Consider the following 26,147-nt stretch of genomic DNA (forward strand, 5'->3'; position numbering starts at 1 on the left):
GAGGTTTAACAATAATACCTTATTTACTTCTTTGTATTTAGTATTTATAAAATACGATCATAGTAAAATATTGTTAAAAAATACAAAATATAAATATAAATAATTCATGAGAAAAAAATAAATATAAAATAAATTTAATTTGATTTGCGTTCAATGTTTTGTCAAAATTATAAATATAAATTTGAACAATTAATAAACTCATGCCCATGAAAAAACCGTGTATAAGAAAAAAAAACACTTTGTATCAAACATCAAGCAAATGTAGGTTTCTCAATCCATATTTGTTATTTTTGTCTCGAATAATAGGGTTAACCTTAAACCCTAAATTTTAAAACCTAAGCTCTAAACCCTAAATCTTAAAACCTAAGCCCTAAACCCTAAGTGTAAAATTAATACAATTAATATACATATATAAAAAGTCTTAAAATATATAAAAAATAACCACAGGTTTATAATATATGAATATAATAAAAATTAATAAAAAAATACATAACGAGGTCTTCCGACATAGGTATGTAAATAAATTATATTAATAAATGGGTAAATGGTTATAAAATAGGTATTATCAATTTCCGTTTCGTTTAAAAAAATTAAACGAGTAAAATTATTCGATTACATATGCAGGATTTGACGTATTTAGGTTTAATTAATTAAAAAATAATAATTAGACTGACAGGTATAATATATATTAAACTACATTAGAACCATCATTACTATTTACTCATTAAAACAACCTATATTAATAATAAAATTATTTCTATATTTAATATAAAAATATATCTCTTTTTTATCATATGTGTATACAGCCACACGTCTAACCGTGGGCCACGACAAATTGGAGGACCTCCTCGTTCAGTGGCGCGCACCTGACACGCAAGTACCACTCGTTCGGACCGCCAGCGCCCCACGGACGCATCCGTCCAAATTTTTCTATCCAACGCGCTTTAGAGGCCCGAGCCATAGCCCGTGATCGGAACAGCGCGAATGGCATTTCTCTGTTCGTCACTCGCCAAATCTTTTTCCGCGCGGCAGCCTTTCCTCATTTACAACTCCCACGGCCGCGTACGGCCTCCCCCTACCCCCGCGGAGAAGGCTTTGTTTCGCTTTCTTCGCCGACTCTTCGTCAAAGAGTCCAATTCAAACTTCTTATTTGACTGGCTTTTGCTGGGGAAAACTTGTGTATTTTCCATGCTGAAAACGTTTGGGAATTCGGTTATTGTGGAGGATAAAGTGCGGGGTGGCGCATTGCTTGTACTGCTCGTTTGGTTCCGTTGGGTCTGGTTTTGATTGGGTTTTCAGGAATTCGGAGGGGGAGTGGGTTTGGAAGTTGGAGGAGTAGCGTGATAAGTTGCTTTGTTGTTGATTGCTGGCATCGTAGACGGGATGTTTTGATGAGATTTGTGTTATTTTATCGTGCAAATCGGTGTATCTCAGTCCAAAACTATCGAGGATCAATATCTACTTTTTGGGTCTTGTTGCCTTTTGAATTTGCGGAATTCTGGAAGTGTGAGGCTTCTGGTTGATGAATTATCTCACTTTTATGATTTTCACGGGAATGTTTTTTTAACGGTTGGTGATTTCGAAGGAGCCTTGCCCTATTGTCCGCGAAGCTGGAGGGGAGCTTGGTGGTAATTTGCATTGTGGACTTACCTGGTTTCCTTGACGGTTGTATAAAAGGCCAATCTGGCTCCTCTCCTATGTTTATCGAATCATTGGGATTAAATTTTTTCAGGTCAACTTGGAAATTGGGCTTCTGGTTTTCGTCTTTTAAATGTTTTTGCAACCGACCTCTGTGCGCTGGACGGTCTCACAAGCTAGCGCGGAGTCTCCTGTTGTGTTTTTGTACAAGAAGAATACAGAAGGCCGCGGAAGAAACTATCTCATTGATAGTCACTTTGGCAGGGAATTTTTTGGAATCATTTCAACTCATAAGTATCGCAGGAGGTGGAAATGTACTGCTTGTATGCTTCCCACGGACGGCGAAAATCACAATTTAAATCTTGATTTTTCTGACTCAGCCAGGAGAAGTTTGGATACCCAGAAATTGTTAGTTGCACGACAGATAGCTCATGAATTTGATTATGGTGAATCGAGCGATTCACCTGAAGAGCCAGTTCGTCTGTCATCTAGCTTCACTAATTTCCAAGAGGATCCTCTGGTAGCTAAGTTGAGAACTCAGCTAGGGGTGATTCACCCCATCCCATCACCAGCCATTAACCGAAGTGTTGTGGGCTTGTTTGTGGTCTTTTTCTTTGTTGGGGTAGTCTTTGATAAGCTTTGGACATCAAGGAAGAAAAAGAAGTCTGGCCGTAATTCACAGCCAGGTCAATGGCCGCAAGTGCCTACGAGTTTTTCTTTGTTTCTTGAGAAAGATCTACAAAGGAAAGAATCGGTGGAATGGGTGAACATGGTTTTGGGAAAATTATGGAAGGTGTATAGGTCTGGATTGGAAAATTGGATCATAGGGTTACTTCAGCCTGTCATTGACAATCTTAAAAAACCTGATTATGTTCGGCGAGTTGAAATAAAGCAGTTTTCATTGGGAGAGGAACCTCTGTCGGTAAGGAATGTTGAGAGGAGGACTTCACGCCGTGTAAATGATTTGCAGTGAGTCTTCTGAATCATTTCATTAATAGTGCTGCATCAGTAACTTTCTTTTTATCTGTTTGTATTATTGTCTGGAGCTTGTCAGTGTTTCTACTATGGTGATTATGCTGTTGCCAAACCTGCCTATCTGAACAAGTAGTCTTGAAACCGTTCTGCTTGTGTCAGGAAGCTTTGCTTTTTTTTGTTTTTTTTATTTTTTATTTTATTTTTGTATTAGTGTAGAGAAGTGGACTCTTCGAATTGGTTATTTGGTGATATATTGAAATAAGACTTTCACCCTTACTTTACCGAGTCATTATCTTTATATAGGTACCAAATAGGCCTTCGTTATACTGGTGGTGCTCGTATGCTACTATCGCTCTCACTGAAATTTGGAATTATTCCAATTACTGTACCTGTTAGTGTTCGAGATTTTGATATTGATGGGGAGCTGTGGGTGAAGTTGCGATTAATACCATCAGAGCCTTGGGTAGGGGCTGTACAATTGGCTTTTGTTTCCCTTCCAAAGATCAAGTTTGAGTTGTCACCTTTCCGTCTGTTCGATCTCATGGGTATGTATCAATTTGATAACCTGGTGGAACAGCTTTTTATTCTCAAACATTCGACCTTCTACTGTGACTTCTCTCGTCTTAAACTCTCCAGCAGGATTATTTCATTTGTGCCAGCAGCATATTTGACTAATACTAACACCTGGAGAATATTTTATTCACGTACCACTAAGGAAAATGTTCTGATTATTTTTTCATGCTACTTTGATTATTATCCAGAACCAAGTTTGCTAGACTTACTTTTATCTCTTTATTTGCTCTGCATGTTATGGACTTCGATTGATCAGCAATTCCTGTTCTCTCAATGTAAGTTCAGTGCTTCTTTCATTTACCTATAGATTTACCCTTTGCAGGAGTTGTTGCTTTCTTCCAGTCTTTTGTTTTTGTAAAGACATTCATCTAAAAGTCTTGTTCTTTATCTGTATTTATTCCTCCTTATGGATTCAAGCAGCAAGAAACTATAAGATCTTAATTAGTCCATGTTTGTATTCTATGAGGTGCGGGCGAAGCCTGAATTCCGTTTGGATGTCACACTGTTGATAAGCAGTTCTCTTAGAGTAGTTGCTTGTTATTTAGATTTATTTCTTCCTTTATTTAATGCATTCTATCTCATTGTTTTAATGGTTCTAATAAAAAAATCTCAGCAGTGTTTAACTGAGTTATGAGAAAAAATGTACATCTAGATTCTGAAGTTCTTGAATGGAACACTCCTATGTCAGATTTGGGCCAAGAAAAATATATACTGGGAGAGGACTACAGGGTTTAGATTTTTTTTCTAATTAAAAAAAACATTATGCATTAAAATAGGGTATTTTTCCATTTTTTAAGTTCTTAAATTAAAGATATTTACAATATGGTTGTTTTAAAAGACTTGGCATTCAAAAGATAGTTGCAACTGGAAGAAAGGGTGTGTCTTCAACATCTCGCTGTGAATGTTAACTCCCCTTAGCACTTTGTAAGTTCCGTTTTTAATAACATGCTATTAGTATTCAAACGAAAAACATTGGCATTTGTGGATGACTAGTTTGTATCACTTTTTAATTTCACCCTGAAATCACAGAAACAAATTATAGAAAAGAATCTAGAAAAGTACTGAATTTGCCATTAACAAATCTCCTGAGAACTTTTGAATTGTTATCAGAAGTATCTGTTTTCTATGGCTCAAAATATTCATCCTATGTTATTGGAATGATGAAGTGTTGAATATACTTCATCAGTCTTAGAGAACATTGGAATCCATCTTGAAAATTCTCCAGTAAATGGAAGCTCTGCATTCATCTACTTTCTGGGGGAAGTTTCATTTTTAATAGTTAAAACCATGCTCTGGTACATATCATGGTTCTGAATTTATTTGTTGGTGTTTTGCATTGATGCATTATATTTCAATAACATGTCGAGAAGTTTCCGTAATTATGATAACTTTAATGTGTTTGTGATACTGTCGATCTCTATTCTTTGGTCTGAGTGGAGAACTCTCTTATTTGAGGATTGATTGTTCTATTAGTGTTGTAATTTCTCCAAGAAGAAAAATTCATCTTCAGGTCCTGTTTTGATCGGTCGCTTCCTTTTGAATTTCCTAAGCACCAACTTTTGTTTATATCTTCACAGGTTCTTGACAAAACTACTTACTGAGGATCTCCCTCGACTCTTTGTTCGTCCAAAGAAGATTGTTCTTGATTTCCAAAAGGGCAAAGCAGTTGGTCCTGTTCCTGCTGATCTTAAAACTGGTGCATCGCAGGAAAAGAATAAAGATTTTGTTGGTGAATTGTCCGTGACTCTTGTAGATGCTCAGAAGTTAGCCTATATCTATGGTATGCACTCTATTTGTTTCATTATATTCCCATATCTGTTGAACCTCCTGGATTCATTATCCATCTTCAATCAGATTGTTTATCATAATCTATGAGTGAAGAACCAACTTGACATCCATTACAGCCACTGCCCTAAGTGATGAACTGCAAACACTAAGGTGCTTCTGTAAAGAACTAGGTCCAATTTATGGTCTTTTGGTGTAATTTTTAGCATAATACCTCAGGTAGTGAACCCCCTTAATCTGTTATTTTTGGGCTATATATCTTGAACATGCTATTTTTTATCTTCTGTGATTTGTTTTATTGGAATTTCTCAGGGAAAACAGATCCATATGTTGTTTTAAGCTTGGGTGATCAAGTTATTCGGAGTAAAAGGAACAGCCAGACAACGGTTATTGGGCCGCCTGGTGAGCCTATATGGAATCAAGTAAAGCTTCTCCATCCAGTTCCTTTTTAGTTCATCTTATTTTCATGCGATGCAGAAATAGTGTAGCGAGAAACCTCAGATCCAATTTTTTTGGAAGTAGTGCACTGAAAGTCCTTAGACCCTCTCTAGACCCACGATCCCAATGGGGCTTAACTGAATTCTCATGTTTTTTCTGCTGAATGCAGGATTTTCATATGCTTGTGGCAAATCCTAGAAAACAGAAGTTAGCCATCCAAATAAAAGATTCTCTTGGTTTTACAGATTTCACAATTGGGACAGCTGAGGTAGGTTACAAAACTATATTTTTGTTGATCATTGTGGACTGGGCTATTCACTTCGTGGTTAAAGTGAAGTGGATATCAGTATGAAGCAGACAATTTTATCCTATTTAACACCAAATGCATTCCATCTTCTTCTTTTTTATTCACTTTAGAATATAGGTTGCAAACAAACAACCCCCCTTCCCGGATAAATGAAAAGGAGATTATATCATTGATCTTAGTAATTGGAAAAGGAGACCTTCATAGTTGTGCTAAGATGCTTCCTTGTAACAAAGCTTGACATACAACTTTTATTTTAGTATTTGAGACACAGTGTCTATTTTGTTCTTCACAATGTTCCAAGCGAAAATTTGCCAATAAAATAATGAGCTGTTAGTCATCCCATTTTTAGGCATTGTGATCTCTTCTTTCATGAGAGTGGAACATCTTGAACATTGCCCAGCACCTAGATACTCTTCCCTGGATACTACATTTTTTTTCTTAGTTCTCCTGTTTTTTTTACAGGTTGACCTGGAGTCTCTCCAAGATACAGTACCTACTGATAGAATCATAGCCTTGCAAGGAGGTTGGGGACTATTTAGGAGGGGCTCTTCTGGAGAAATCCTACTCCGACTTACATATAAAGCATATGTAGAAGATGAAGAAGATGATGTTACAGTGGTAGCTCCCTTGGATAGTGACTTGTCTGATGATGAAGGTCTGGATACAGATGAACCTGAAGTGTCGGACACAAAGAGTCAAGATGAACCTGCTGGTGAATCTGAGACAGAATCTCTGATAAACGTATTAGCAGCTTTGCTTGTCAGTGAGGAATTTCAAGGCATAGTACAATCTGAAACTGGAAACTCAAAGGTTTCAGTTGAGGTTACAAATCGGCCATCGACAATAACAATATCAGGTGGTCGAAGTCCTGAGTTTGTGCCTCTTGAATCCGGACGCCGTTCTGAAGGTTTTGGAGGTATCGGTCTTTCGGTGGTTTCCTTATTCTTAGTGGTCATTATGGTCATCTATTCTAACATGTTATTGCAAAATCTTTTTTTGGCAGGGTCACCAACATTTTGGCTCGGTGTGGTTACAGGCATCGCTTTACTGATTTCAATCAACATTGGTGGATCAAGTTTTTTCAATCCCTGAATTGCTGGTGCAGTACCTATGGAAGGCCAAAATCAGATGCTCCTGTTGAATCAAGTATAAAATGATCACATTCTTATTTCATTCCCAGGCTGCCATTGTGGAATCTCAATCCTCCTATAACTTGACGTGAAAAAAACAATTGCAATTGATTTCTTCAGGAGAGCAACTGATCTGCTTCTAACTGCAAGGTGACCATTTTCTAGTATCTTTATTTTTTATTTTTTGAGGGGGATGGGGGGACAGGATCTTGTCCAGAACTGTATATTCATGAAGTTGGCAGAGGAATGTAATCCTTGCGGCAGAGTTTTGACCTCTTGTATATTGTTCTTTGTTCACATAGAGTCAGAATATAGTTTTCATGGCTTTGATGCGTTTGTAGAATTCACTGTAAACAGTTTTTATTAGCCAATACTGCTTTCTCAGTAAAGGGTGTGAACTGTGAAGACAGAACTGCTCAGGTCTATCTTTGGTGCTTGAACTGTATTTTTCTTTTTATCCCATGAAGCTCTTCAGACTACAGACTTCAGGGAGGTACTTTGCTGATGTTTCATTCAGAAAAATGAGGGAAAGGATGTTACATTCCAGTTCAGTCAACATTTTTTTCTTTAAAATTATTTACTTTTTTATATTTATAATTATATCTTTATTTTTATTTTATTATTATAAATCTAAAATGAACATTAATCACAAATGCATGAGATAAAGAATAAGTAGAGAATCAAAAGAGATTAAAATTCCATTTATTTAATTAAGAGAAATTAAGTTATTTAATAGAATGCTTGAGATTAAGTCATGATAATAAAAACTAAGTTAATTATTTATATATAACATTAATTATTTGTATTTTAAATCTAACTTATGAGAGATATAAATACCTTCCTATGTGGCACGCCACATAGGAAGCCACGTCAGAAGTAAACAAATTTTACAGGCTGAAAGCATTTTACCATTCGTACTGGTAACTAACTAAACTGCCAGTCATCTTCTTCCATTTTTTAAGTTGACTGAACCGTGAAGATATTCTACGGACTACAGATAAAGAGATGAACGCGGCTCTGGTGAGCGGCACTCATCTCTACCGCTCAACAGCTCCGTCTTCTCGCTCCTGCAAAACCCTCTCACGAACCCATCTCGTCAAAGCTGAGACCGAGATCAGGGTCTGCGTTAATAGAACATGCAACAGATCGGGCTCCAGGGAAATCCTCCAAGTCCTCTCCGACCTTGCTCCTGCGAATCTCACCGTCAAGTCCTGTGGTTGTTTGGGTAGATGTGGTGCGGGGCCGAATATCGCCGTGTTGCCGGATGGGTACATCGTAGGCCACTGTGGGACCGCAGCTCGTGCTGCTGATCTGTTGGCGGATGTTTGTGGGGGTCCTGGTGCAGGTGGTTTTGATTCTTTTAAGAGTCTTAAGGCTCTTGGTTTGAGGAAGAAAGGGGAGGCGGAGATGGAGAAGAGGAATTTCACGGAGGCGGAGGCTTTGTTCTCGGAGGTGATTTTTCTCTTCATCTGATTCTGGGCTGTTGGGCGTTCATTGGGTTAAAATGCAATTTTTTTTTTTCTTGTTCAAATTGTTGGTGGATTACTCGGTGGAGCTCTGGAGTGAATAGGAACGCTGTGATGACTGTGTTTTCTACTTGAAATTCTTTCTGCAATTTGGTTAGCTAATAAGTGGGAAATTTCTACTGATGCTGCATTTTACCACGGATGCAGGCCATTGATCTTAAACCTTCAGGGGGTCTGCATGCTGTATACAAATGCAGGTTTGTGATATTTTATCCATGTCTTTGACAATAGAGGAGAAGATAATCTTTTTAAAGAATTTCGGAATGCTTGCCATTCTTAGTTACAGGTGACTGAATATAAATTTTACTTCTATGGCCTTCAGGCCTCTCTTGGTTAGAATATTTATACAAGGCCATACTTCTGGTACATTATGACTTGCCTTGTTACTCTAGGTTTATTGTTTTGGCACACTAATCTTTGTTCCTGAAGTAGAACATTGGTGAAATATTATTCTGTCTAAATTCAGGCTACCTGTTCATTACTCATGAGGAAGTTTTACTTCACAGATCTGCTGTGAGATTGTTGATTGGAAACTATGCTGGAGCTTTAGTAGACTCTGAAGAAGCATTAAAGATAGATCCTCAGTATCCAGAGGTGATTTTCACTTTGTTAACTAGTGAGCTGTTCTTATATGCCGATGAGGAAACAATGTGCTCCTCATCCATTTTCTTAAAATTCTCACAAATTTGATACTCCAAAAAAGAAAAAAAGGCAAAAGCGAAAAAGAAAATTTTGATACTTCTGGGTGGTTATGAATGAAGAAGATTTTAGGAGCTAGTGGTAAAACTTTGAGGAAGTGTCAATTGGAAGTTATTTAAGGAAGCAAATTACGATACACTGAAACATCTGATGAGAATAGTCAGGTTAAATTAACCTGAAATCATTGTTAGTGCTGCTTATGATATATCCAAGTGGGAGACAACAGGACCTATAAACTTGAATATTTTCTACATATTAAACAGGTTGATTGGAAGAGTATTGGAAGTTGAAGGATTCTTTGCAGCAGATTTGCTACTAAGCTGCTGAGATTTTTCATAAATTTGCTCCACTTAATTAATAACTGATTAGATTAACCTGTTCAAATTGCAGGCCTACATTTGCCAAGGTGATGCTCTATTAGCCATGAATGACTGTCATGCTGCTGAGAAGGCATATGCCATAGCTTTACAGATCGATCCATCCATTCGCAGATCAAAATCATTCAAGGTTCTTCTCTAAAAAGCGTTTTGATCAGTCATTCTATCAAATCATAAACACAGAACGACTTGCAGCTATCTTCCCCTTCAGCCCCTCTCCAGTGGTATCAAAGAATACAAATTAACTCAAACAAAAAAAATCATTTTATACTTTGTCCTGTATTTGTTGCTTCAGTGAATGAAACCCTGGCAATGAAGGTACTTACCACGCTTTCTGTTGCTTCACCTGCCTTTTCTTTCTCCTCTGTGAAACTCAGACCTACAAATTTCACCAGATTGAAGAGACCCATTTTCAGAATTGAGCTAAATTTCATGTTTATGATATATCTGAAACGACTGATCTTATTATTGCCTTCGAAGCCTCCTCAAGTTCCTCATCAATCATCATATCCTACTCTGCATCTTATTACACAATTTCTTTTTTGCAGGCTCGAGTTGCGATGCTACAAGAGAAACTTACAACAGCAAATGTTCCTTCTTAATCCCTTCACTTCAGTAGTGACTGTTTGCTCGTATGATTGATGAATATGATGCAAAGGGGATCATCTGATTTTCAGTTTTCTCTTGTTTTTGTGAATAGTTCTTATGTATATTGAACCAAAACACTAAGTCTATAACATATTTCTTGATCTTGGAGTGGTTTCTGTGTTCTCAAAGTTGTGAAATCTCAGTTTAGGCAAAGAATTCCAGTTTATGGTGAGTCCTGAAGTGAATTAAAACTGTTAGTTCTTAAATACGAGTATGGCCTTATGGATGCCATTATCATATGATTTACAAGCGAAAATATATTTGAAAAAAGGCTTCCCCTCTTTCCCTTTCTCTTTTGACCCATGCTAGAAGAAGAGATGAAACCCTTACTTTTTCTCTTCCCTGCAAATAATATATAAGTTGAAATTGATATTAAAGATTATGTTAAATAAGACAATGACTTTGTTAATTATATAATTTTTAGTGTAAACCTTAAATAAAGATGATTTATGTATAGAATTTAGGAATAAAGAATAATATTACCGTAATTATTAACGATCAGGTGTAAACTAATTATAAAATTACACAGAGACAACTCTATAATTTGAGTCTATCTCTAACACTAATTATCTTTATCACTATATCTATCATTATCTTTATATATATCACTATGTTTATCTTTATCTTTATCATTATGTAGGTTAAATAAATATTATTACTGTATAAATTAATTTTACACTAATTGTCGAAGATTAAGAACCACTCGACTCAAGGTTCCTCAGTTTGGTATTGGGTTCGTCTCCAACAAACCAAAAATTTGAGATCGATCAGTTTAGATGAGTTAAGTCGGTTGAGAGTTTGGAAAATTTAGTTATTTTTATTATTTTTTTACGATGATGAAAACCGAAAAATCCAGGGTAACTCACCTATGATGCAAATCGTTTTGTCAAATATGCAAAACCCTATTATTTGGTGATAATTCACTTATCCATGCATGACTAAGGCTTATTTTTATTGTTAATTAGGTGGGAAATTAAGCTTATGGTGATTCATGTAAGATATGAAATTTAAAAAGGAGATATCTAATTATTTTTATTTACTTTTGTAGGTGGACCCATTAGAAGTGGTTCAAGTAGGGTGGCTCGCGCGAGTTAGGGTAGTTCGCCGATTCGAAGTCCAGTTAAAGTAGCCTGAACAAATCTTCGCGCGAAATTTGGCCGCTCTCTGCGGTCTGCACAGAGACGAGCAGGGGGAGGAAGATGGGTGGTTGTCAGACAGAGAATGGCGTCGACGGTGATGACGAAAAGGAAGAGGAAGAAGAAGAAGAGGAAGAGGAGGAAAAGAAGAGGACGAACCGAGGCTGAAATACCTGAGAATGGGTGGGAGCATTCCTTCTTTACTTTCTAACGATGCAGCTTCCTGTATCTCTGTGGCTGAGCGGATGATCGGGCTAGGGAATCAGGATGAAATTGTTCACATTGGTTTTATGCTTTAGATGAAATGGGTTCTGGGAATTATTTTTCTTTGTTTCGTGGTGCTTTCTATCGTGACTATATCTAAGATAGGCTTAATTTAAATTTCCGTAGATGCAGAGTGACGAATTCCGTCTTTTATACAGGTCAAGGAATTTCCTGCTCATGCTGCTACTGTTAATGACCAAAGTTTTGACAGAGAAGGTGAGTTCATAGCGAGCTGCTCAGATGATGGATCTGTTGTCATCAACAGTCTTTTTACCGATGGGACGTTGAAGTTTGAATACAATTACCCATCAAGGCCATTGCTCTGGACACAGATTATTCGAGAAAGTCCTCAAGGAGGTTTGTTGCCGGTGGTTTAGATGGTAATCTTTTCCTGAACACGAAGAAATGGCTAGGCCATCATGACCACGTTTATATAATTTCTATAGTGGGATGTCAATTTGGGGGTCTTTCCAAAAACATTTCTATGTTTGACTTTTTTTTCTCCTAATCTAGTGTGCTTCTTTACGTTGTACACTCTGGAGAAGGTCCCATGCATATTTATTATGTTTCTTTGTTCCAATATTGCATACTTTTCTGCACTTCATGGTATTAAACATGCCATTGAAGTAGACAGAATGGCACTTTTCACAGGGATTAAGATGTTAAGCCATATCGCTTATTTCAATATTATAGTAGAAGGTGTCTAGAAAAACTTGTTTCTCTGGCTTGATAGTGAAGAAGGCTGTGATTGGAGTCTGGAGCATATTTTTCAAGAAACTAAATTGCTCTGGCCTTCCAATCTCATGGTTGCTTGTCCCTTGAAGGGTCGAAACCACAGCAGATTGGCTGGAGAGTGAGGCAGTGGACAGGGTATCCCATGGGTGTGCCTTTTTTTTTTAATGGTCATTGACTTTTCCATTGATGAATATTCAAGTTGAGGAGGGAGGGGGGGAAGCCTAGCTGTTGAAATTACAAAAGGAAGTTGTTCCCAGCACCAAGAAATTGCGGAGAAACAATTGACCCGAGAAAAAAATTGTTGATCGAAGGGTATGCTTCCATGAGATAGATCAACCCAAAAGAGGGAATTTAATTAGCTATATATCTCAACTTAATCATTTGAGTGAAAATGATAATGTATTGCAATTGCTGAATCCCCTTAGATGATCAGTAGGTTTGAGACTTCTGCTACTAGAGATGAACTACCGAAACGAGGGCAGCGAGTTCAGCCTCTGAGGAGCTACAAGAACCTTGTGGACCTGAGAATGAGAGAAGGATTGAGTCCATATGATTCCTGATTGTGCCCCCAAGTCCAACAAGGTCCGGATTTCTCCTTTCATTTTGTTAACTTTATTCTTTTTTTCCTGGAGGAGTCTTATTTCTTATTCATTCTCCTTTTATTTCATGGTTAAAAGCACTCTTGTTTTTATTAAAATTAGCCATTTATTTCATGGCAAAAATTACCAGATCAATAGAGATTGGAATGCATTGAGTGATTGGTGAGTGTTGATGTGATCAAACTTATTTCATTGGAAAAAAATAATGTTGTGCAATTGTTTCATGTGCATTTAGTGGACCCACTAATGGATAATCATGTATCAGGTGATCTCTGTTATTGCTTTTTTTGGGCAGTCATTGGTTTTTAAGTTGATTTGGTGGAGATATATGATCCTCAGTCATCCATTATATTTCATGTTATCAGTAATCTCTTGGTTTGCTAAAACATGAGCTTCTGCCATGGAAGTTGAACCACAAGTTTGATGAAATTCACTTTATTTCTTTAGGTTGTTGGGTTGTGTTAATTCACACTCTTCAGTCAGCCAATGGGTTAGATGATGAATTAGCAAAAGGCGTTTCTTGGCAACTCCTTGTTGTTGGGATGTCCCTACCTTGTAACTTCAGGGCTGGGTTTCCCTCTCTCTTGTAATTATTGTTCAATAATAAAAAGCCTTTCATCATTTTTTTTTTAAGTTATGAATGATATTTCCTGAAGCTAGGGCCCATCAAACACTTTCTGGTGGAGAAGGAGATTTAGAAAGACTTCAAGTTGTTAAACACATCATTGAATACTATATGCACTGCATGACTGATCTGTTGTGGATTTCATTGTATGAAAATCACTGCAAGTTGGTTGCACCTGTAAAAAATGATCAAATGGATAGGTATTGCGAGTTAGATCTATAGGTCAGTTTTTTGAGTGCTGAAATTTTGTCAGACATCTTGTTGATTATAAACCTCACAGGAGCTGTTAAGTTTTATTCAAAGATAAACTTGAATGTTCCTCATTATATCTTGATGGTTAATTATTTGAGATTTCAAGGGTTCATAAGATAATAGTGTGTATTGGGGCTTGGGCTCAATGGCCATATGGGGAATTTTCCTGTATGAGATTTTGTTTTCAAGTCTCATCGGGTTTGAAGCGTAGTATGTAATCAAAATAAAAAAATAAAAAAAACAGATAAAAATTCTTTTGGTGTAAAAGATATTTGTAGAGAATTCTACTGCTTTTCTTTTGACTGTTATAGGTTCCCTTAGTTCTCCTTATTGAAATACATTACTCTACTGCTTTTAATAAAATCTCGCACCACTTCAAAAAAAGAAGTACATTACTCTAGAGATTTGCCTCGTTCATAAGGAAAAACAAGTCATAAAAAATGTAAAATATAGAATACCGGTTTGAAGAAAACATTATGATAGTTCAGTACTAGCAAGAAAGTTCCAGTGATGAATAGGTTCCACTCCAATGGAAAACTGGTAGGAGGCTGGCAAAACCTAGGAAACCTGAAAAACAGCTCAATTAATGTCCATCATGCTAAAATCCTCCATATATTGGTTCTCAATGTAAGCATTCTAACTTTATACTTCTTTTTGTACTGTTTCTGTCATTAATTTTTCGCACACCAACTACTTGATTTTCAAATATGAAGTGAGTTGTTGAACTTCTTTCTTGCTTACAGGTGGTCCAGTTAATGATATTGGACTGCAAACGAGCAGTCTCTTCATTTATCCAACACAGAGACATAATTGTTCCATCTGAAGTAGTTTCGCAACTGTTGGCTGCCAGAAAGAAATGTGGCCATAAGTATTTTTTGCATCTATATCTTCATGCCATATTTGAAATCAATCCTGATGCTGGAAAAAAATTCCATGACCTGCAGGCTAGTCTATGTGCATGTTTTCTGTTTTTAGTTGTAATGTTTCTATTAGTTTGTTGTCCTAATCCCTTGGTTATCTTATTAAATTATTTGAATGATGCCGGAAGAGGTAGAACTCTATACTGATTATGAACCTCAGATGCTTCTTCCATTTCTTCGAAGTAGTCAGCATTATAAACTTGACAAGGTGCACATTCAAACCTGATATCCTTTTAAGTTAGGAGTGCCGGTCACCCTTCTTGGTGATAACACAATCTCTTAATCTGCAAACCAGACACTTGAGATTTGTGTCCAGCTAGAACTTCTGAGAGCAGGTTTTTATCCTGGGGAGGAAGGTAATACAAAAAGAGCTTTGGCTGTTATCATTAACAATTTGGAGGATATCGAGGAGGTTGCTTTTCACACTCTTACTCTTCTCTTTAAAATTTAAATTAGTCTGTTTAGACAGTATCAGCAGAAGCTGGAGATTGGTTGGTGAAGCTGTACATTTTGTGCTGGCTGTGAGTTTGTGACCATGCAACACGGTGACGAGCTTTGGGAAGAGCTGATTATGCAGTGCCTTCGCAAGCCTGAAATGGTATGTAGTTGTTTTTTCATTTTTTTGAGGGGGTGGGGAGGCTTTGGGCTTTATAAACGATGTGCACTAAATCTACTTGGGCATGTGGAAGTACCCATTTAATTATTTAAATCCTCTTCTAAGTCTTTTTTGAAAGGCATCAGTTTCTCTTTTTTTCTACTTCGAGATTGCATGTTGGAATGTTTATGTAGGGTTTAAAATAATGAACAGGTGGGCATGTTGTTGGAGCACACTGTTGGTAATTTTGATCCCCTCTATATTGTTAATATAGTGCCAAACGGGTTACATATACCCAGGTAAGTTTCAGTTTATTGTAGCTTCATTCCTGTTTTATTGTTTTTTTTCCAATGTTTGAGTTTATGTGACTTGTTTTATCTTCAATTACCTTCCATCTTATTAAGTCAGTCCAGTATTGCTCAGCCAGTGGCATTTCATTGAATGGAGTGAGCAGTTCTCAATAATACAAGATAGGACACCATGCTACTAATTAGATGGCTCCTACGAGGGACCTATAGATTGATGCCGCATGGTTAAAATTGACTAGGCAAGGTTAAAATCATATGGCTGGATCGTTATTCATTGAATGGATAAAATTAAGACACAACTAGTCTTGATTTTCAGATGTCATTTAGTAATTGTTATTGAATGGTTGGGAGAGAAATATTGAAATGATCAATGTCCCATTTATGATGTGACCCATTGTATGAACAAACTAAGCAATCATAACATGTGCCATATTCCTGCTTAGTGATTCACATGTAGAAAAGACAAGGAGCTACCTGTGTGAATAGCACTGTTTTTTTCCTCTGGATTCTTGTTACTTGTCAAATCTCTTGATGTTTCTTCTTATTCTTCATGGTACCTTTGCAGGCTCAAGGACCGCCTCGCAAAAATCATCACCAATTATCGGACAGAGACTTCACTTTGACATGGATGCAATGATATCCTCCAGGTATTTGTCATGTTGTTTGTATTAAACAAAAGTGATGTTGTTGCTTCCTAATAAATCATGATTATATGGTAGCTGATGGACATCGCGTGATATACTCTGCCACTGTTATCTAATCTTTCTGTCCCTGATCTCTTTTATGATAGGCTGATTGAGTGAATCTTCTGGTCAAATACTACAAGGAGACTCCACATGCTGTCTATCTGGGCTGTTCTGAAGATCACAATAAGAGGGAGGATAATAGAGCTAACCACACCACCGAGAGATTGATAAATGGGAAACCAATGGAGGTGAAGTTGAAAAGAAAAAGGGGTGGTGGGAGGTGTTGCATGTGTTTTGATCCTTTATTAATTCAAAACCTTTCAGTCATTGTTTTCTTCTGTTGTCACGCTTATCATGTCACTTGTCTCACCTTTGATTCATCAGTCAGTGGTAGTGGATCCTCTTCGCAAGGACACTTGTCAGATTAGGAGAGTGAAGAAGATGAAAATAAGGAATTGGGTGAAGCCCGGATACGATGAATCATTTGTACTACTGAATCAAAATAAGCTCCAAGAGTAAATTGTGAGTGAATGTGCTTGCTATGCAAAATTTGGGCCTCTTGTGTTATTTATTCTGTTTTAGCTTATTATTTAACTGTCTATGTTTTGGTGTATGATGGTGGGTTTGCCAGTGAGAGTGTGTGTGCAATTTTTGGGCATCCTGGGCATTGTTTTCTTGTATTTAGTGTATCTATAAGAGCTTTCCTGATTCAATTTGCATTGTTTCACTTGTAGATACTCTTTGGTCTGCAGGCTGGTTTATGCTTTGAGATATTATTTGAACTACTCTGGTTTCTTACAGCTCAGTTTGATTTATAAGCTACAAATATGTTTAAGTAAACTACAGAAGCTGATAATCGAATTGGATATTAGATAGGAATAGATGAAATTGCCTAGTGTTATTATAAAGGTGTTTTTCTGCCTGAAGGAACCACTAGAGATAGACAAATACAGAGATAGATAAATATGTGGTTGTTTTTGCATTTTTGTTTTTGTCTACAGCACTTTTGCTCATGTAGAAGCTTCTGAATTTATATTTTTCATAATTCATATTAAGCTTTTAATCTCACTAAGATGTTACAATTAATGTCGAGAAGATTATTATCATTATTATTATTATTATTATTTCTTGTGAGGTCGAAATGTGAGAGTCGATTTGGTTTTCGAAGTCAGGTTGTGAATTACGCTTAATCTTGACTCAGTTCTTTTCTGATCGATCGATCTAGATCGTAGAGAAAAAGTTGAATTTTTAGGGTTAACATGGAAATCCCAATAGTGGATCATTTAACCATTATAGCCTATAAATAAAATTATCATCTTGTATTTAAATTTAAAGTGGGAAATGGAATGATTCCCTTATATAAGTATTTGAATAGGAATTGTACCATTTTTTAGTCTAATTCTTGTACCAAAAGCTCCCTAGATTAAAACCCTAGCAATTATCTACTAATGACCCTTCTCAATCTCGCCCATGTAACCATCATTAATGTCTAATTCAAGAGATGGCCTCATCATCCATCCGGACCGTCCATCTTTAACACTTGGCAGAAGACACGTTTCAATCATGTGTAGCTTCGCACCTGTAAACACCAACCGCTGCCGCTGCCAACAGAACTGGGTCAATTTTCTCTCTCCATTATTGGATAGGAGCAAGACGACACCACGCACCGGCTTTTGCCAGGTGGCGGCTGTTTATTTCTCCCCCACCAAAATCAGAAGACCGGACATGTGGGGCCCAATGGTATCAGAATAGTGGGCCCGCGTGGTTCAATTATTAAGCGCAACAACCACGTGGAGGTGCGAGTACGATTCAACCGTACCCGCAAGCGCCAATGGGCGGACACGGCTCGATATTATCGGATCATGGATTGACCCCAGATCGCTGAATTCGGCGCGCGGTTCGGACTCTTTATCGTTCTTTCTCGTTGATGCCGAAACGAAACCGAGAAAGAAAGAAGAGGGAAAAAATTTCCTGTGGTAAAGCAGCGGTGTCGATGGAGGAGCCCGACACAGAGCGCATTTCTGACGAGGACAGCGACCGCGTCGCCGCCCTCCAACCGCCTCCGCCGCGCAAGATTCATTCCTACAGCCAGCAGCTCGCCGTCGTAAGCAAGACGCGCCGCCGTGGCGCCATGCGGAAGCACAGTCTCGACGAGGGGCGGATCCCGCGGAGTCTTGATCCCTTCTGCGATTCTTCGTCTTCGGACGAGGAGAGACGGAGTACCGCGGCCGCCGGGACGGAGTACATGAGCCAGTTCTTGCATCTTCAGCAGTCGGCGGAGCATCGCCTCGATGACCAGCAAGCGCTGCCGGAATTTGTTGGGACCGGTGGAGGTACGGGGATCTTTAAGGTTCCGATTCGAGCGGCGATGCATCCGGGTCGGCCGCCAGCGCTTGAGCTGCGTCCGCATCCTCTCCGCGAGACGCAGACCGGGATTTTCTTGAGGACGATTGTTTGTACCGATACGCAGCTCTGGGCTGGTCAGGAGAGCGGTGTCCGGTTTTGGAATTTTGAAGATAAGTTTACTGCCAGCAGCAGCCGGTCCAAGGGTGACGACGAGGCTGCACCGTTCTTTGAGTCGTCCCATACGTCGCCTACTATTTGTATGATGTGGGATGCTGCTAACAGGTTGATTTGGACTGGTCACAAGGACGGGAAAATTCGGTCGTGGAAGATGGACCAACCGCTCGACGGCAGCACTTTTCGGGAAGGTCTTACGTGGCAGGCGCACCGTGGGCCTGTTCTCTCGATGGTAATGACTGCGTATGGTGAGTTCGCTCTCTTACCTGCGACTGTTTATTGTTTTGTCCGGACGGATTCGATTTCCAGGTGATTCTCAAAAATGCTTCTTCTTCTTTTTTCTTGGCGAAATCAGGGGACATTTGGTCGGGTTCAGAAGGTGGTGTGGTTAAAATTTGGCCTTGGGAGTCTGTGGATAAATCTCTCTCTTTGTCTGCGGAGGAAAGGCATATGGCAGCTTTGCTTGTGGAGAGATCATTCATTGATCTTAGAAGTCAGGTGATGGTAAATGGTGTTTGTTCTATATCTGCTGGCGACGTGAAGTTTTTATTAGCGGATAATTTGAGGGGGAAGGTGTGGAGTGCTAGCTACCTTTCTTTTGCATTGTGGTATGTCAATCTCTTTGGTCTTTTGGTATAGTGAGCTGGCAGAATCTTAATTTATTGGACTGACGGTTCTTACGTTATATAGGGATAGGAGCACCTTAATTTGTTGGACCTAATTCAGAATAATTTGTTTAAGTGTTTGCTGATTCAAACTGTTGAGAATCTTGGATTTTGGAGTGCCTTGCAGGGATGCTCGTACAAAGGAGCTTCTGAAAGTATTTGGTATAGACGGTCAGATTGAGAATCGTGTAGAGGTGTCATCAGGAGGTGGGGAAACTTATCCAGAAGATGAGATGAAGGTAAAGTTCGTTTCTACATCAAAGAAGGAGAAATCACAAGGCTCCATGAGTTTTTTTCAACGCTCACGTAATGCTCTCATGGGGGCTGCGGATGCAGTCCGTAGAGTTGCCACTAAGAGTGCATTTGGGGAGGATAATCGCAGAACGGAAGCTTTGATTGTGACAATGGATGGAACAATATGGACTGGATGCGCTAATGGTTCAGTTGTCCAATGGGATGGTAATGGGAATCGAATACAGGAGTTCCACCATCATAGTTATGCCGTTCAGTGTTTCTGTACTCATGGAACCCGATTGTGGGTCGGTTACATAAGTGGGACTATCCAGATTTTGGAGTTGGATGGTACCCTCATTGGAGGATGGGTTGCACACAGGGGGCCTGTTATAAAGATGGCTCTTGGAGCTGGTTATGTGTTCACCCTGGCTAATCATGGAGGGATTCGTGGATGGAGCATGTTGTCACCAGAACCTATTGACAACATTTTGCGCACAGAGTTGTCAAGCAGGGAGCAGCTATACACAAAATATGAAAATATCAAGATATTGACTGGAACTTGGAATGTGGGGCAAGAGAGGGCCTCTCCTGACTCACTTATATCATGGTTAGGTTCTGCTGCATCAGAAGTAGGAATGGTTGTAGCTGGGCTTCAAGAAGTGGAAATGGGTGCTGGATTTCTTGCTATGGCAGCAGCTAAAGAAACTGTAAGATTCTCCTAGAAATTTGATGTTTGCACCTTCTTCATTAATATTTTCTTTTTTCGGTATGGTGGATGCTGCTGCAGAATGCTACTTTGCAAGAACAAAGTCTTTTGTACAAGTGCAACTTTTACACTCCACCACTACCTTTTTTTGGCTTTGCTTATGTGAAAGCAATAGCGGATCTCTTATAAATGGCTTTCTTTATTACTTCAATGCTAATTGAAACGAGGAAAATTTATATACCTGAGGGCACATGGTTTTTTTTGTAGGTAGGACTTGAGGGTAGTGCTAATGGGCAATGGTGGCTGGATGCTATAGGGAAGACCTTGGATGAAGGAAACACTTTTGAACGTGTAGGATCTAGACAGCTGGCAGGCTTGCTTATTGCTGTGTGGTATTTATTCTCTCACCTGATATTGCCAGAAAATTTTCAGCTTCTCTTTCAATTTCTGGAAAATCTAGCAAATACTTGTAGCACAATGATATTGCCCAATCCATCTTGCTTGTGGTGTTTTTATTCCTTGCTATATTACTTAGCTCTAATTTAATTTCTCCAGGGCCAGGAAGCACCTTAGACCAAACATTGGAGACGTGGATGCTGCAGCTGTACCATGTGGCTTTGGACGTGCTATAGGTAACAAGGTACATTATCTTGACTGAGGATGCAATTCCCATGTCTCAACTGGATGAACTGTTGTACGATAAGTCAACCAAAAACCTGTACAAAGGGTTTGGTGCAAAAGCAATACTTAGAAGCATAACATAGGTTAGGAGGTGATGGCTCTGAGCCTTCTTTTTGATTATTTGGCACTGAGGGAAATCTCTATGCCATACCCTGCAATCAGTAGCTGACCTATGCCATACCTCTGCAATCAGTAGCTGACCAAGGGGTGTGACTTTTCAATAGGATTTGATGATAAAGGTTGTTGTAGGTGGTGCTGCCACATTTCTTCTGGTTAAATCTCCCATATTGATACATTTATATTGTTTATCTATTTAACATTAATTTTTTAGAATGATTAATTTAACATTATTGAATTTGTATAAATTCCTCTGAATTGACTAGTAGAAGTTTAGATGCCTCTTTCCAGCTAAAAACACAGGCTTTTTTAAAACTCGAAGCAATATAGGATTATGCACTCAATAGTAACTTCTTGTACTCATAGACAACTATCCCAAACTTTGGAGCACATTTATCACTGCTGAATGTGCACGTGGAATCAAAATTAAAAAAAAATGTAGCTAACTTTTAATCTACTGATACTCAGTGCTACATCCAGGCCTAAATGGACAAATTAACACAAGACATGGGGAACAGACATATATGGAACTCTAAATAGAAACAGAAGGGCTTGGATTCACTCTGGTTCCATGTTGAAGTTGTGCTAGTTCCTCTAAAAATGACTGGGTGAAGTTGGGAAGCAGCTCCGTAGCTAATAAACACAAGATCTTTCTATTTCTTATAACAGCCTTTCTTACTTAGAGGCAACTAGCTTGATCTCTGGAGCACATCTGCAGGCACAAAATGGTGGGAATTTTTTTTTTTTTTGGTGGGAAATTTAAACCACAAGCTAAAGTCAATCTACATTAATAATCAGTTGAACCTATCTTCTTAATAATATGGGGTTTGCTGCAGCTCTAAATGACTCATGCAAAGCTACCTTTGCCAACAGTTTCTCCAAACACCACTGATCTGGCCACTAGTAACATGTCCACCTCTGGTGCTACAAGCAACCAAGCTTGCATGTGTGATCCAGTTACTAACTTGGATTTGCAACACCTTCCTGCTATCTTTTCTTCTGCTCCAAACATACTTGAACAGTGGTTTCTCCACAATTCACAGCCTGAGCTGTCCAGAATTTTAGTTCTTGGCAACCTGAGTTTGCCATGTTAATAATTTTACTAGTGGTTAAGTATCGGCTCTTATCTGGCCAAGAGCCATATCAGTGGTATGCTTCCCCTTTGTATGGGAAACCCGCTCTTCGTTGTTCTTTTTTCAGTGATTTATATATTCTTTAACTGTTTGAAAAGGAGACAATGACAAAAACCTTCAATACTCTATTAGTGTTATCTTTGTATTTGGGCAATTTCTTCGTTGGTGGAAATGGTAAAAAATCTTCAGATTCATTGGCAATATTTTTCTATGGTTTACTCTCTGGAGTTTTTTTATATTAATAATTATATTTATCGAGCTTGATTTAATTCTGAAATTTTTTTACATCAGATAATAACTCTTACATCCTTGCCCTTTCAATATGGGTCATAACAATATATTTCCTTTGATAGTGTTTAGATTTTTGTACAGGATTTTTCTCGACATATTCATTTTCTGTTATTCTTTTCTCCAATGATTTTTTTTATTGATATGATTGATGAGGCTATGTCTGTGGAAGCAGGGAGCTGTAGCATTGAGGATGAGAGTTTATGATCGCATATTTTGCTTTGTGAATTGTCATTTTGCTGCACATTTGGAAGCAGTAAATCGACGGAATGCAGACTTTGATCATGTTTATCGAACAATGATCTTCAGCCGTCCATCAAATTTACTTAATGTTGCAGCTGGTACGGGTTCATTAACTGTGGCTCTCTTGCTTTTGCCTAGATAACTATCATTTGACTGTTTATTTACCCTCTTGCAATGCAATTTCTCTTGTGGCAGCTGGTGGTGTCTCTTCTGCTGTTCAATTACTTCGTGGGGTAAATGTAGGTGATTGGTCTTAATGATCAAAATTTTAATTTTTTCTCTGGATTTTTTATTCCATGTCAAAATGAACTTGGGAGATGTGAGAAGCTTCATCTTTCACAATTTCAATGTGGAAGGGAATAAGCATGCCTTATGGGCCATGCAGAAAATAAAAAAGCAGGCCATGAATGGCTATGAAATGCCATATTTTTGGAGCGTCTTTGCATAGAGAACTTTTGCAATCTAGCCCTGCGTTGTGGGGCTATGGAATGGTTGTTACTAGCTGTTATTGCATGTGACTGGTTGTAACGCAGCTCAAATGTAGCTTATGTTTGATAATCTAATTATTTACTCATTATTTTGGTTATTTTTGTTCTGTTTGAGTGAAATAAGTATGTCATTGCTCTGCTGCAGGCAGCAGGGATGCAGTTGGAAGATGGGCGACCTGAGCTAGCTGAAGCAGATATGGTCGTATTTCTTGGTGATTTCAACTATCGGCTTCATGGTATTTCTTATGATGAAGCAAGAGACTTCGTTTCTCAGAGAAGTTTTGACTGGCTTAGAGAAAAGGATCAGCTGAGAGCAGAAATGAAAGCTGGCAAAGTCTTCCAGGGGATGCATGAAGGTCTTATAAGTTTCCCTCCAACATACAAGTTTGAAAGGCATCAAGTTGGGCTGGGAGGTTGTTTTTCGATATCTCTCTTGGCTATTCATGTCAAGCTTCTTTGGAAATTTGTCATTATTAAATAAGAAATTTTTTAGCATAGGTGAGAAAGCATGAAGTGCAAGGAACAGTAACACTAATATGATATTTCTGATTACTGAGACTATATTGCTAATAAAATTTTCATGTTAATATTTCAATAGGAAAAAAATTAGGCATTGTGCCTTTAAATTTCTTCTCTTTCATTTGTAAAGTTCCTGTCTTATATTTGGTTACCTTAAAAGAGAGTATCTAGAATTTCTGAGCGGTTAGCTGCCTAGGTTTCACCTAAGCATTTGAAGCCAAATGTTGGTATTTTTCATCTTGTAGGGTATGATTCTAGTGAGAAGAAGCGGATTCCTGCATGGTGTGATAGAATACTCTATCGTGACAGTCGTACTTCTCCAGTGGCTGAGTGCACTTTAGATTGTCCAGTAATCACTTCGATATTACAGTAAGTATTTTGATCCATATAAAATTTCACATAAAGGATAAGAAAATGCTGGCATCTTCTTGCAGTTATCAAGTTTGTGCATTTCTTTTGCTTTTATCAGGTATGAGGCTTGTATGGATGTTGCAGACAGTGACCATAAGCCAGTTAGATGCATTTTTACTGTGGCTATAGCACATGTTGATGAGGCAATACGAAGAAAAGAATTTGGAGAAATTATGGTGTCAAATGAGAAGATCCTGTCTTTGTCTGAAGAACTGATAGTTGTTCCTGAAACTATTTTGAGTACAAACACCATAATCCTTCAAAACCAAGATACATCCATTCTACGGATAACAAACAAGTGTTCCAAGGACAAAGCCATGTTTGAAGTCGTTTGCGAAGGACAGACCAGCGTCAAGGATGACGAAATCACATCTGAGCGTCAGGCACGTGGTGGCTATGGCTTCCCTCGTTGGCTTGAGGTAAGTGGCAAGCATAGTAGGCCAAGCAATGAAGATAACATTAATTTTTATGTCGAAGTCTGGTGATTTTTAGCTTCATATGTCCTGATCCACATTGTTTCAATGTGTTACCTGCCAATTATATTAATTGTTTCTCTTGAAATGGGTTAAGGTTTGGCAGGATGTGTTCGGAAAGAAAATATGATTAATTTTAGTGTCAAATTTCTGGGTTGTTCTTGGAGGCACTAAGCGGATTCAACAGATCAATCAATTTTTGTGGTTGCAATTGAATTAGGATAATTGTTTCTACCAGATCAGAAAAGACTATCTGTGAAAAGTATTTTCTGTTTTCTGTTCAGAAGGGAAAAGAAAAGAAAAAAGGAAATGTATCTCCACATTTCACTGAAGTTCAAACAGAGAAAGTTCATCTATGGTAGTGAATTTCAAAACCTCAATGAGTCTTCTTGGTATAAAGGAAGAATCACTTGCACAAAAAAAAAAAAAAAAAAAAAAACAATCCGTCTTTTCTTGTCTCATTTCGAGTCTTTTTGTATCTATTAAGAAATGTACAACTGGATTAATTTTCTGATTCTGTTTACCAGGTCAATCCAGCAACAGGCATTATAAAACCAGGCCAAATTGCAGAAGTGACACTACATCACCAGGAGTTCCACACTCTGGAAGAATTCATTGATGGAATACCTCAAAATTGGTGGTGTGAAGACACCAGAGATAAGGAAATCATATTAATGGTGAAAATCACTGGTAGCTTCTCGCCAGAGAGTAAGACTCACCGTGTTTCTCTTCGCCATTGTTCTTCATCCAAGAGTACCCGAACTGACTCCAAACCTCAGTCAAAAAGATTGACATCCAATCATCTGCAGAGGTCTGATTTTCGGCAGCTGGGAAGCTCAGACGTAGTTGATGATTTGAGAAACTTGCGTACTTGAAGAAAGTTTATAACGGAGGCACCTGTGCTTCAATCAGGAATAGGCAATTGTGGTAATCCCCTGTAAATAGTCCTCATTACAGAGCCTCAACCTCTAGTCGTGTTTCCACAAAACAAAAATTTAACCTGTTTTGTGATTCTATCAGTTACCTCTAATTCTTTTGAGTCGATTCTTTAATCAAATTTTGAGTTACAGAGGTGTAATATTGTCGGACAGATCATTCTTCAGATGTATAAAAGATACTACAGCAGAGACGTCAATGATTTCAACTGCCAAATTTGGGCAGGCCCAGTTGGTTTTTTTTTTCCTTCTACTGTTAACTTTTGTCTAATAAGGGTGTTTCATCTGTGGATTAGTCTGCAGATTGTGAATTAGGATTTTTGGTTGTTCTTTCTGATGTCTTGGTTTTAGAATGAGATTTGAATCCGATTTTTGTTCTACTGCTGCTGCAGAAGATTGATATTGAACTGAATTTTTACAACTGATTAAGGGGGGTATTTATATAATTATAATATGAGATAAATATAATAGGATCTTATGTGTAAATTATGTGTCATCCCATAGCCCAAATGTGCTTC

General features: G+C 38.2%; 3 protein-coding genes and 1 pseudogene across 4 annotated transcripts; all 4 read left to right on the forward strand.

Annotated features, from left to right (window-relative positions):
- Positions 1 to 1,011: 1,011 nt before the first annotated feature.
- LOC137938984 (synaptotagmin-2-like) lies at positions 1,012 to 7,362 on the forward strand. Its single transcript, XM_068784128.1, has 9 exons — positions 1,012 to 1,628; positions 1,733 to 2,607; positions 2,917 to 3,158; positions 3,443 to 3,461; positions 4,764 to 4,966; positions 5,284 to 5,393; positions 5,579 to 5,677; positions 6,179 to 6,632; positions 6,720 to 7,362. The coding sequence occupies exons 2-9, from the start codon at positions 1,772 to 1,774 to the stop codon at positions 6,806 to 6,808; spliced, it is 2,052 nt and encodes a 683-aa protein (XP_068640229.1). The 5' UTR covers positions 1,012 to 1,628; positions 1,733 to 1,771; the 3' UTR covers positions 6,809 to 7,362.
- Positions 7,363 to 7,848: 486 nt separating this feature from the next.
- Positions 7,849 to 10,221, forward strand: LOC137939464 (uncharacterized). Its single transcript, XM_068784732.1, has 5 exons — positions 7,849 to 8,298; positions 8,520 to 8,569; positions 8,879 to 8,966; positions 9,462 to 9,578; positions 9,997 to 10,221. Exons 1-5 carry the CDS (start codon positions 7,852 to 7,854, stop codon positions 10,048 to 10,050), a joined length of 756 nt encoding a protein of 251 aa, XP_068640833.1. The 5' UTR covers positions 7,849 to 7,851; the 3' UTR covers positions 10,051 to 10,221.
- Positions 10,222 to 15,021: 4,800 nt separating this feature from the next.
- LOC137939108 (vacuolar protein sorting-associated protein 41 homolog) lies at positions 15,022 to 16,875 on the forward strand (annotated as a pseudogene).
- A 1,277-nt stretch (positions 16,876 to 18,152) lies between these two features.
- LOC137938658 (type I inositol polyphosphate 5-phosphatase 12-like) lies at positions 18,153 to 25,880 on the forward strand. 2 transcript variants are annotated; one of them, XM_068783636.1, is made up of 11 exons: positions 18,153 to 18,984; positions 19,092 to 19,344; positions 19,529 to 20,342; positions 20,609 to 20,733; positions 20,897 to 20,981; positions 22,736 to 22,901; positions 22,999 to 23,046; positions 23,441 to 23,704; positions 24,056 to 24,179; positions 24,280 to 24,640; positions 25,222 to 25,880. In XM_068783636.1, exons 1-11 carry the CDS (start codon positions 18,210 to 18,212, stop codon positions 25,567 to 25,569), a joined length of 3,363 nt encoding a protein of 1,120 aa, XP_068639737.1. In that variant the 5' UTR covers positions 18,153 to 18,209; the 3' UTR covers positions 25,570 to 25,880. The 2 variants fall into 2 exon arrangements, with proteins under 2 accessions (XP_068639737.1, XP_068639736.1); XM_068783635.1 differs by having other exon boundaries at positions 18,154 to 18,984; positions 22,999 to 23,042; positions 23,437 to 23,704.
- Positions 25,881 to 26,147: the final 267 nt, after the last annotated feature.

This window comes from Aristolochia californica, unplaced genomic scaffold (genome assembly GCF_029961685.1).
Source record: "Aristolochia californica isolate CCGP_79_NKW_82.1479 unplaced genomic scaffold, dmAriCali1.0.hap1 SCAF_8, whole genome shotgun sequence".
NCBI lineage: Eukaryota > Viridiplantae > Streptophyta > Magnoliopsida > Piperales > Aristolochiaceae > Aristolochia > Aristolochia californica.